We start from the raw sequence: 11,026 nt of genomic DNA on the forward strand, positions 1-11,026 counted from the left end.
AATCTTTTTATTCTTTTACTATTTTACCTTTTATGTTCAACACTCTGAAATCTGTTTTAGATATAGAGAGGTATATAAATATTGTAAATAAATAAATTAAATTAAGAAATTAAATAATTCAACTGATTCATTCAAGAGCCTGTGCCTGGAGATGCTGGCATCAGTTCTTCTGAGAGTTCTTACCTGTCCTGAGTTGTAAATGAAGACGCACGCCTGGGGACACCCGCCACATGGCTTCTTGGCACATAACTACCTGAGAGGTGCCACCTGACCGAGCACAACCGCCAGCCCCATCTCCTCTTGCTTCTGTCCTTTGCTTGCCATACACAGAGCCACTACCAGAAATTCTGTTTTCTGCCAAGAAAAGGGGAGTCTATAGATGCAGGGACCCAGATTTGGGTAACAGTCTAGTTGGCTTGCTTGCTGCTTCTGGGTCCTTTGGACTTTAATATTGTGTACCTGTTTTTTCCTCTGTTCTCGTCTACCTTTGGGCTGGAGCAGCTATACATGAATAAGATAGGTATATACAGTAAAATACAAGTGGGAGGTGCAACAGAATGTTGCAGTATATTCTCATCCTGTAACAGAAGTGCTCCTGTCCAGGGTTCTGGACTTCCTCCAGAATACTGTCAAGCTGTAAGGGGCTAAAGCAAGCTATTCCACTCCCTCCCCTCCCAGTTTTCAGTTCTTCTTTTCCTATAGCTCCGCAGCATTCGGAGGCCACTGAGCATGCTCAGTCCTCATTTGGCGGGGTGGGGGGTGCTCCCTGAGGATTCAGAAAAATGTATTCTTGATATTTCATAGGAATATAGGAAGCTGCCTTATACTGAGTCAGACCATTGGTCTATCTAGCCCAGTTTTGTTGGCACCGACTGGCAGCAGCTCTCCTGGGTTTCAGGCAGGATCCTTTCCTCACCATAACTGGAGATGCTGGGGAATGAACCTGGGACTTTCTGCATGCAAAGCATTTGCTTTACCACTGAGCGACGGTCCCTTCTCCAAATCTCAATTGGAATGTGACTGTGTTGGACTTCCTTGGCAGTTTCCCATTTAAATATATATCAAATTTGTTTGTGGGTTTCCCATGGGCAGCTGGTTGGCCACTCACTGTGTGAACAGAATGCTGGACTAGATGGAGCTTGGTCTGATCCAGCAGGGCTCTTATGTACTTATGTTCCCCCAAGCATGCTGATACCTCCCTCTTGTTTCTCAGTGTTCCTGTTTTGACATGGGGGCACTAAGTTCTCTATTAAGAGGGAGTGATGAAGTTTCCTTAGCCCCCTCCATCACTCAGTCACCTGTAGCTTCAGCCGGTGCACCAGTTGTTCCCATTGCCAAAAGACAGAGACCTGGGCCACTGTCATCCATGCTTTAGTGGATGTTGAGTGGGGAATAAGGCTAACAATGGCTACTAGTCACGATGGCTAGTGTCAGAGACAGTACGCCTCTCAATACCAGGTGCTGGGGAACACGAGTGAGAGGGTGGTCCTCTCCTGTTTGTAGGCTTCCTGGTGGCATCTGGTTGGCCATCGTGGGAACAGAATGCTGGACCAACTAGGCCCTTGCTCTGATCTAGCATGGCTCCTATGTCCTAATCCAGTGACCTCTAGGATAATTATTGTAATGTGCACTACATAGTGCTGCCCACGAAGATAATTTGGAAATTACAGCTGCTACAGAATGTATGTGTCTCTTTGTGTGTGGATAGGGTCTGGGCAATCACATTGAGGGGCCACATGCCAGAAGTGGAGTGGGCATCCACTTTGGGATGTGGTCCCTCTCACTGCTGGCATGTTGCCCCCCAACATGCTTGTCTGGAACCAATTCCTCCCTCACCCTCTAACGATCTGGGTTTCTCAGGGTGCCCCTACCCCTATATGAACCTTCCTGTAGTCTTAGGATCAGCCAAGGAGGTCCTGTTTCAAGTTCCATCATATTCAGGGCTAGGGTGGCCTCCACAGGAAGCAGGACCTCCTCAGTTGCCCTTCCACGATGGCTAGTTCTTATGTGTTTGTTTACTGCTGCTGCTGTTTTTCTGTTGATTTGGGCTGTCACTAAGATTGTTTTAGTTAGGTTCTGTTGTTGATTTTAATTTTATTTTCGCGTAAAGCACTTTGGGATCTTTTGGGGGCAAAAAGTGGTATACAAATGTAGTTGGCTAGTACGTAACTACAAAAATAACCCTTCTCCCTTGTGCTCTCTGCTCTCAGCTGCAGTCCATTGAACAAGAGAAAGCCCGCTGGCGCCTTGAGAAAGCCCAGCTAGAACAGAGTGTAGAAGAGAACAAGGAGCGGATGGAGAAGCTGGAGGGCTACTGGATGGAGGCCCAGAACTTGTGCCAGGCTGTTGATGAGCACTTGAAAGAGACCCAGGCCCAATATCAGACTCTGGAGAGGAAGTACAGCAAAGCAAAGCGACTCATCAAGGAGTATCAGCAGAAGTAAGAACTTATTCTCCAGATAGAATTTTATTGTTTTAAACTGTTTTATTGTATGTTGTACATCGCTCAGAGTGGCTGGGTGACCAGCCAGATGGGCGATTAATAAATTTAATTTAATTTAATAATAATATACTTCATGTTTTCATACCCCCTAATCTCTCATTCTTCCATAAGCAGGTCTTTATAAAGCCAGTCCTGCATGGCAGGCAGCCAGGATTAGCATGCTCGGCTTTCTTTCCAGTAGGATCAAGGGGTACAAGAAACAGATCAGCAGGTTACAAGGGGCAGAGAGAGTGCCTGATCTACCCATCCATCTACCACCATCATTGTTTCATATTTCTTAAAACCCCTGAAGTGTACTAGTTGCTCTGTAACATTGAAACAGGCCCTGCCTGCAAGCCTCGAATTTAATAAAATGCATGAGACAAAAGGAAAGTGAAAGTAGATAATAACTGAGCAAAACTGATCTATCCATCAATCTGTCTAAAAGTTATAAGCCACTTTTCTATTTCTTTTTAGTCCTGTGTGTTGTGTTACATTCTATTCTCTAATCCAGACCAGGGGTGTGAACACATGGTGGCAGTGGTATTTAGGCTCCCTCGTTGCAGATTTTTGGAGCTGGGGGGATAGTTTATGGAATTGTCATACTTAGGAGTGAGACTGTGGCCTGGTCTACACAAGCAACAGAATGAGGTGGTAGAATCCTGAGGTGGTACAATGGACTGTGCCATTTCAGACTGTAGATGGGCATCACATTTTTGAATTCCCTATGAACAATGTTACCTGCAAGTAAAAGTAGCACAGCAGAGAGAAGCTAAGGCTAGACCGTTTCCCCCTGATAAGCTAGTGGTGGTGGGTGTTTTACTTGTCGAGAGGGTTGTTGTTTTTTTTACATGGAGAAAGCATTCAAAAATGGCATCACCCACCTGTAGCCTGAAATGGAACAATTCACTCTACCACCAGGATTCTACCATGTTTACTGGATGTGTAAATCAGGCCCGTTAGAGCTCTTCTGATGTCTCTAAAGCTGGACCATCCCTCTAGGAATGCAAACCCTGCCCCCTTTTCCACCCATTGGCTGGTTTCTGACTCTTCTCCCATCTCCTCCCCAACTCTTCCACCTCTCTTACAGAGAGATCGAGTTCCTCAAGAAGGAGACGGCTCAGCGTCGCATCCAAGAGGAGTCTGAGCTGGCCCACAAGGAGGAAGTTGACAAGTTGCAAGAGAAGGTGGGCATCAAGGACAGCATTGGGGGCTTGCCTTGAGCCCCAAGGAAGGAAGGAAGGAAGGAAGGAAGGAAGGAAGGAAGGAAGGAAGGAAGGAAGGAAGGAAAGAAAGAAAGAAAGAAAGAAAGAAAGAAAGAAAGAAAGAAAGGGCTTTGCTGTGACTGGAGAGGCCTTGGTTCAGCTCAGGGACACATGTGAGACATGCTCTTGGAAGGACCTAGCTATTAACATGAGCACTGGGCGGGGGGGGGGGGGACACTCACCTCTCTGAACTCCTTTAGAGTCGGGCATGAATGCTTGGGTCTTGCACGATCTTGTGTCAAGCACTGGATCACTAATTAAGCAGTTGATCCTGCAGCTCGGCGAGGGGGAAGACTTGGACCCTTGTGAATCCCATATTGAGAACTGCATCCCATGCCCTTATCACATTGGATCCTGCATTTGGATAGTGAAGATCCTTTGGTCGAGTCTTATTGAATTCTCCTCCAGGGCAAAGTGGATCTTTACATCAAATACTAACCCCACACTATACTTTCCCCAGATCCTGTAATGTGAGAAACATACTGGGTTCCACATCTGCACATACCAGATTCCATAGTGATCTCTAGCTTCTGTAGTGGCCTCTTGAGTTTATGGACATAGATTGGACTCTGCCTCTCCCATCACATACACAGGCACAGCAGCTCACGTGGGGTCCTATATTAGGCACTGGCTCTCATTTGATCCTGCAACAGACCTCATAGTAACATGTATATATTTCCTTGCTGGGCCATGGTGGATCCCTCTTACATCCTGGATCCTACATCAGGCAGTGGATCATGTCAGATTTGTCAGGTTGTTCCCATGCCTCTGTGTGTTAAGTGTGTGTGCGTGCGCATCTGTGTGTGAATGCATCTGGGTAAATGTGCTGGGATATCTGATACGAGAGCAGTGTAGACTGGAAAATCCCTCTCTCTGAGCATTCAGGAGACTCCCATGTCTGGCTTTTCCCCCTGCAGGGCACCATCGGCAATGAAGCCCATAAAAGACCTTCCAAGACCCATAATTACAGTGGCCCCTTTTTAGGGCGGTCCTCCCCTTTGCTCGGCACCACCACTCATCTCTATGGGGACTGACCACACAAGCCCATGCCTGTGCACATGCGTCTCCATGCATGCTGCCATTACTGCTGCTTTCTGACATTTGTAAAGTTCCAGGCACTAAAGGGAAATGTGAGGATCACAGACAGAGAGCACAACTGTGTTTTTGCAGGGACTACACCGGGCTGCTTCATGCCAGATTTTTACTCCGACATATGTGCAGCCTGCCCACAGACGGAGAAATGGCAGTATATGAGCCACGTTGTACATGAATATAGGCAGCAGCAATTGCCATGACAGTGGTGGGTGGAAAATGTGAGGCCGTGATTATGGAGTGGGACAGTTCACACTCCAGGCACGTATATCCCCAGGGACACCTTTTGCTGATCATGTGCAGGAGAGTAAGGTCTGGTCTACCCATGCAGGAGAATGAAATAGTAGATTGCAGAGGTGGCAGAGTGGGCTGCAGCACTCCAGACTGCAGGTGGTAGACTCTGGCTGTGAGTGTTCATCTGTGTTAAACAACAAGAACGCTCCTTCCAAATAGAAAAGTTCTATCCCAGCTCTTTGCCTGCTGTGCTGATTTTCGGTTTGTGAATTTTTAACATAGGGAGCATTCAAAAACAGCACTTTCCCCAACCATCTGAAGTTGTACAATCCATTCTACCACCTCAGTTCCCTGCTGCATGTGTAGACCAGGTCTAAGTCCTGAGCGAATCCGCACCTGTGATCGTAGAACCATAGGTGGGAAGGACCACCACAGAAAGGTGCTTATCACAGGCACATGGGTCGAGGTGACTCTCACAAACTAGTCGAGAGCCACACACTGCAAGGAAAGCTGTTCAGACCCTGAGCCATGGCCCTTATCAAGTTGGGGAGATTTCTTGTGTCAGACCTACGCTGCTTTAGAAAACACGACTGAGGGTGCATTCTCATGACTGTTTTTGAAGTCAGCACAAGCTAATCTTTAATGAATATGAGTATCACAAACCAGTCCTGCGAACAGTTCAAGGACTTATCCACATCATGACTGTCACTTTTCTAAAAGTGCTGTACCTTCAGCTTGACCTAAGTAACAGGCTAACGACTTCAGCCTAGCTTGTTTTCTCACTGGTTGCCCCTGTGACCTGCTCTCATTTTCCAACTGTTATTTCACCATCATAACCCCACCGATTTCTCCTTGACCTTCTCCCCATGTAGGGTGCTGGCCAACTTTTCCTTCTTTCTCATCTACAACCTTGGCACAATTAGGCACAGTAATTGATTGTGTGTGAAGTTTCTGGAAAGGTTGTCTTGAAAGGAAGACAGTGGTAGGAATCTTCCGACAAGAGCAGGAAGGAAGGACGGCCAAGGCTCATGGTTTCCACAAGTGCATCCCACGTTTGCATAATGAAAAAGTCATTTCCAAGGCAGCCGCTCTGTGATTGTCATTTCCCCTGGGCTGGGGAAGCTGTACCCCTCCAGACGTTGTTGGATTACCCCAGTCAGCATGGCCAGTGGTCTGGAATGATGGGAGCTGTAGGGCCACACTTTCTACAGCCCTGCTCTAGTTTGGTCAGTTGCTTATTGATGTAGTTAAATGTGTAGCCCAAAAGCTTTAGCCGGATGATAACAGAAGCAGATGGGGAAATGCCTCTCTGCTGAATTAAGCCCTAAAAGCCAGCCCAGATAGAAAAAGGTTTCTGAAAGTTGCTTACAGAGATCTCCAAGGAAACAAAGTACCAGGGTGGAGGGGAGCTACCTAGAAATGTCTCTCCCCTTGATGTGACCGCATGGCTGGTAATTTCAAGAGGGCATTCTTGGCTGACCTTGGAGACTGTGATGGGATATAGTGAAGGAGAGGAGGCAGTCATCAGACAGCTTGGGCCCAAGCCAGTTAGAGCTTCTTAAGTCAGAAATGACACTTGGAATGATGCCTCAAAGAAAATAGCCAGTTGCAGTGATGATTGATAAATTTAGTTGTGAAAATGGCTCCTTTTGGAAATGGAAGCACTTTTTTCCATGCTGAGTAGGGAATATCATTTCACTCTTGGATTTTCAGGCCTGCATCCTTGTCCATCTCAACTTTTGAGTGGTTAGATTTGTGTCTGTTTTATGATGACTTCACTCTGGAAAAGCACATAGAGGCATATCTTAGCAATCAGACCTATATGAGATTATTTCAGAGGTTGCTAAGTGGAATCGGAAAGTCTGCTGTACAATTGCCCTGTCCCAGTAAACTCCATTTGGGTTCAGAAAACACATTTGTGCATGCTAGTCTGTTGTTCTTAGTCATGAGTAGGCAAACTCTGGCCCATGCAGGTTTCCCATCTGGCCTGCGGAGGCTTAGGCTCCCTCTGCAGGCCCTGCCTACTCCCTAAGCCTCACATCCACCCAGCATGTTGGCCAGACCACATGACATCAGGGTGTGTGGCCTTGCCCCCATCATTCAGCCCACGGAGGGCTGGGTGAGGGGTTATTTGGCCCCACCCCACCACATTTTAGTTGCACACCCCTGGTCTGGGTACACAAAAGCCAGTCGCATGGGGTGGAGAGACACACCCAGCAAGCCAACAACACATGTGAAAAACCATGGGTGAACCCCATGTATGCTACGCACTGTAGGCACAGTGATGTATATGCATGGATTTATGTTAGTCCCGTGGTTCTTTGGACTGAGGCCACCAATTATGACCAGTTTCAAGGAATTTCAGGCATATTAACCCCCTCCCTCCAATTTAACAACATATTACTTACAAGAGCACTGCTTTGGGAGGTGGGCTCTTCCTCTCTTTCGGGCTCTGATTCACCCTTTGAATGTGTGGAAAAGGTAGTTTTCAGTCATTGTAATTCCAGGATAAGTTAGCCTTTGAAAATCTGGCTCCTAAAGGTCACGTGAATTGCACAAAAATCAAATGGCTCTTTGCGACTTCTAACATGATTTGCACCAGGGATGCTGAGTGGCTTTCTGCAGAATGTGACGCAGAGGCTTCCGGAAACGTCTATCCTAACCTGGAATGAAAGTGACATGAAACGGATTGCAAACGTAAACCATTCAGAAGCTGTGTTAATGAGGTCTTCCCATCCATACCCATACCAAAATATATAATATGACCCTCAATTCCCTTCTTCTCAGCCATTTTTGTCTCACAACAACCCTTTCCTCTTCCAACCATTTCCCATTGCCATTCATGGCAGAGAACCAATTTGCTTGTTTTTCCACACACCTGCATTCTCCTTCCTTCCATCTCTCCCTACCCTATCCCACTGATACTCTACCTGGAGATATTCTCTTCATCCCTTTCTGTTGTGTGTTTTTCAGATCTCTGAACTGGAGGCGAAGCTGCAGACTTTGAAAAATTCCAACCCGACTTAAAAAGAGAGAGAGAGAGAGAGAGAGAGCAGAAAAACATATAAACCAACCAGAGCAATTAATTCTTATTATTCTTATTACTATTATTATTTGCAAGGGACATACTTAGAATTTTTCCCACCCGGGCCCACTCTTGATTCTTCCCCCATCCTCTGCCTGATTCCCCTGATTTCCCAGCAGGGAAGTAAGACCCAACAGAATCAGAAAAACTACTTCAGCAAGGGTCGCTAATGACCTTGCCTTCTGTTGAGTGTGCGGGAGAGAGAAAGGCCATGAAAGATCAGGTGGGAAGATAAAATTCAAAGCGGGCTGCAGAGGCACAACCCAGTCACCTCTCAAGGGCGGTGAATTGTTGTCAACTTCCATGTCCGGTATGTGTGTCTTGTGTCAACTGGATAGACAGACCATGGAGGGTGGGGAGGTGGAGATGGCGGTCATGCGTCCATTTGTGTCTCCTGTACCATCTGCCTGATGATAACCTTGCATCAACCATTATGGATTGGGACTGGGACCTCATGCCACCCCACTTCTACATGTCTTCTCGGCCCTTCAGTTGTGCAGGTGACAAACTGGAATACAACAGGACTCTGCTGGCCAGAAGTGAGACCAGCTCTTTTCATTTTGCCTCCTGAATCTTAATCTTTGGGGCAAGAGAGTAGGGTGGGTGGGGTGGGAATACTGTTGGGTTTTGAAGTTGGATGATCTTGCCTTTAATTTTCCATCCTTCGGAGGATATGGAATCCATTATTCTCTATGTTTTGTGCTATGGTGGGAAATATGTCTGTGATTTTTAAGGAGGGAGTCAGTAGGAGATTTTACTGGCCATCATCTTTGGGACTGAGGAGAATCTCTGGCCACCAAAACCCCTTCTAGCATCTGAAAAGACACCATGGCTAACTTTTACACCAGGAAAAGAACATTGCCTTGTTTTTTCCTCCTCATTGCATTTTTATTCACATCGTCTTGGAAGATTTCTAGGAATTAACACCCAGGAGGTTTACAAACTGGACCCTTCCAAGGGAGTTGAGTATTCAAACCTAAAAGCTGGGTGAAAACACATCACAGTAACTATAGCCAGGAACTAAAGCCAGAGACTTTGGAAAAACATGGAACTGAGCAGGGAAGAATCTCTCCACCTCCTTGATCATGCCAGTTTCATGGTTCTGTGGCAGCCATTCTGCATTTGACAGAAGGAAACCCATGAGGGAAGCACCTTCTCCAAAGGCTTTCCTATGGGTCTGATTTGCTGTGATCAGCATCAGGGCCTGCTGAGGGGTGGGGGGGTCTACAACCAAGGGGCAGCAAAATATAAAAACAGGATTTTTCCTTAGAAGCAAAGTCCATGACAAATCAGTCTCTTGGGTTGTCCAATTGTAAAGGTTATTGACTAGTGTTCCTTATTTAAGGAGGCCAATCTTCATTCTGGAACAAAACATCGGACCATAGTGGATGTCCCTTGTTTTACATGACATCCCCCACCCCCCATTCCAGGGATTAAATTACACAGATCCATTCAGCTTTGGAAGTTTGACAGGGCATCTCTAGTTGGCATGCAGTTCCTCTCTGAAGTGACGCAATGACACCAGAGATGGTCCTGCAAGTGGCTACTTGGCCAGTGCCTTGATTTCAGCATCTTTCCTTTCCAGAACAACAGTTGAGAGAGTCAGCAGCATGCCCAAAGTGCTGTGGCACCTTAGCGGCTACCTGGGGTGGGGATCTTGTGGCATGACCCTTCGTGGCCAGCAGTTGAGACACCATCCGATGCTGGCAGTGGCTTACAAAAGCTCTTGGGCTCTCAGATACCACAGGACCTCCAGTCTTCTTTCTTTCCAGCCGCTTCCCTCAACTCATTTAATCAAACAAGAGCAGAACTCCATGATTGCTGCTTCTTGAAAGAGAGAGACTGCACAATATTTCCATGGAATAGCACTTCACAAAAGGGCCCTAACACTTGGCATCTCACCATGTCCCCAGTTTCACAGAGAGTTTCTGTGGCAGTACCGGGATTGTACAGCACAAATATGGAAACACTCTGTATGACTGGGGCTGATGGCAACATCTGTGTGCAGGGGTTAATGTTGGAATCAGGCTTTAGAGAACAAGTAAAAAAAAATCCTATCTGCTAAATATGGCAAAATGGAGCTTTCAACAACAAAATAGGGACTCTCTCTCTCTCTCTCTCTCCCTGGCCTGTCTTTTCTCTATTGCCATTGCCTTCTTTGACATGTTTTCCCCCCTTTTGGCCACCATGATCCATTCATGGGCCTGGAGTTTGGTTGAGTGCTCCATCCCTTAACCCAATCTTTGGAAGTAACATGCTCAGCCATAATCAAGTCCTATATAAACTGAGCTGGTGGGAATTCAGAAGCATAGACATTCACTGGTCTTCTTTCAGCTGCTGTTCCAGAATATTTTTTTTAACTAGATTCTGTAAAAATGGGTGCAAATAAAGTGAAGCTTCACCCTCCCACCCAACTGGAGAGTTGGATCATTGACAAGCCCTTTGACAGTATTTTTGAGGCATGGCTGTTAGTTGTGTATTCGGAGCTGTCGTTGAGCACGTCCCATGGGAAGTGGAGTCCAAAGTGTATTTTGTAAAGTGATTGCTGGAAAAGTCACTTTTTTCTGAAAAAAGAGTCAAAATTATGCTGTTTCAGAAGCCTGTAAATTATTATTATTAATTATTATTAATTATTATTATTATTATTTTATTTTTAAAGCAGTATTCTGTCAGGAAACTATATCCCTTTGGATTTCTTCTCTAAACTGGAATTTCTGACAAGAGTGAAAAGTCCTGTTGCCCTACCCTCACATGATTTCTATATTGGACAAAAACACGAGTGTTTCCTTCACTTTAACTTGAGAGGTACCCACCCCTTTTTACTGTTTACTTCTTGTGGGGCATACATTAATATTGGCTGCTGTGGCG

The 11,026-nt window shown here is 46.1% G+C and overlaps 1 protein-coding gene across 4 annotated transcripts in view; it reads left to right on the forward strand.

Moving 5' to 3' along the window:
* The window catches only part of PPP1R9B (protein phosphatase 1 regulatory subunit 9B), a 105,977-nt gene extending 95,241 nt beyond the window's left edge, over nt 1-10,736 (forward strand). For 2 of the 4 annotated variants that reach the window (XM_084804770.1, XM_084804772.1), the window contains 3 exons: nt 2,211-2,440; nt 3,573-3,669; nt 8,047-10,736. In XM_084804770.1, coding sequence (XP_084660896.1) covers nt 2,211-2,440; nt 3,573-3,669; nt 8,047-8,100 — 381 coding nt within the window. In that variant the 3' untranslated portion in view covers nt 8,101-10,736. Of the gene's footprint in view, nt 1-2,210; nt 2,441-3,572; nt 3,970-8,046 lie in introns of those variants that run through there. The other 2 variants (XM_084804771.1, XM_084804773.1) reach the window with 2 other exon arrangements.
* The last annotated feature ends 290 nt before the right edge of the window (nt 10,737-11,026 follow it).

This window comes from Heloderma suspectum, chromosome 6, assembly GCF_057233095.1.
Source record: "Heloderma suspectum isolate Gila_16-S chromosome 6, 16-S_ref, whole genome shotgun sequence".
In the NCBI taxonomy this organism is placed as follows: Eukaryota; Metazoa; Chordata; class Lepidosauria; order Squamata; family Helodermatidae; genus Heloderma; species Heloderma suspectum.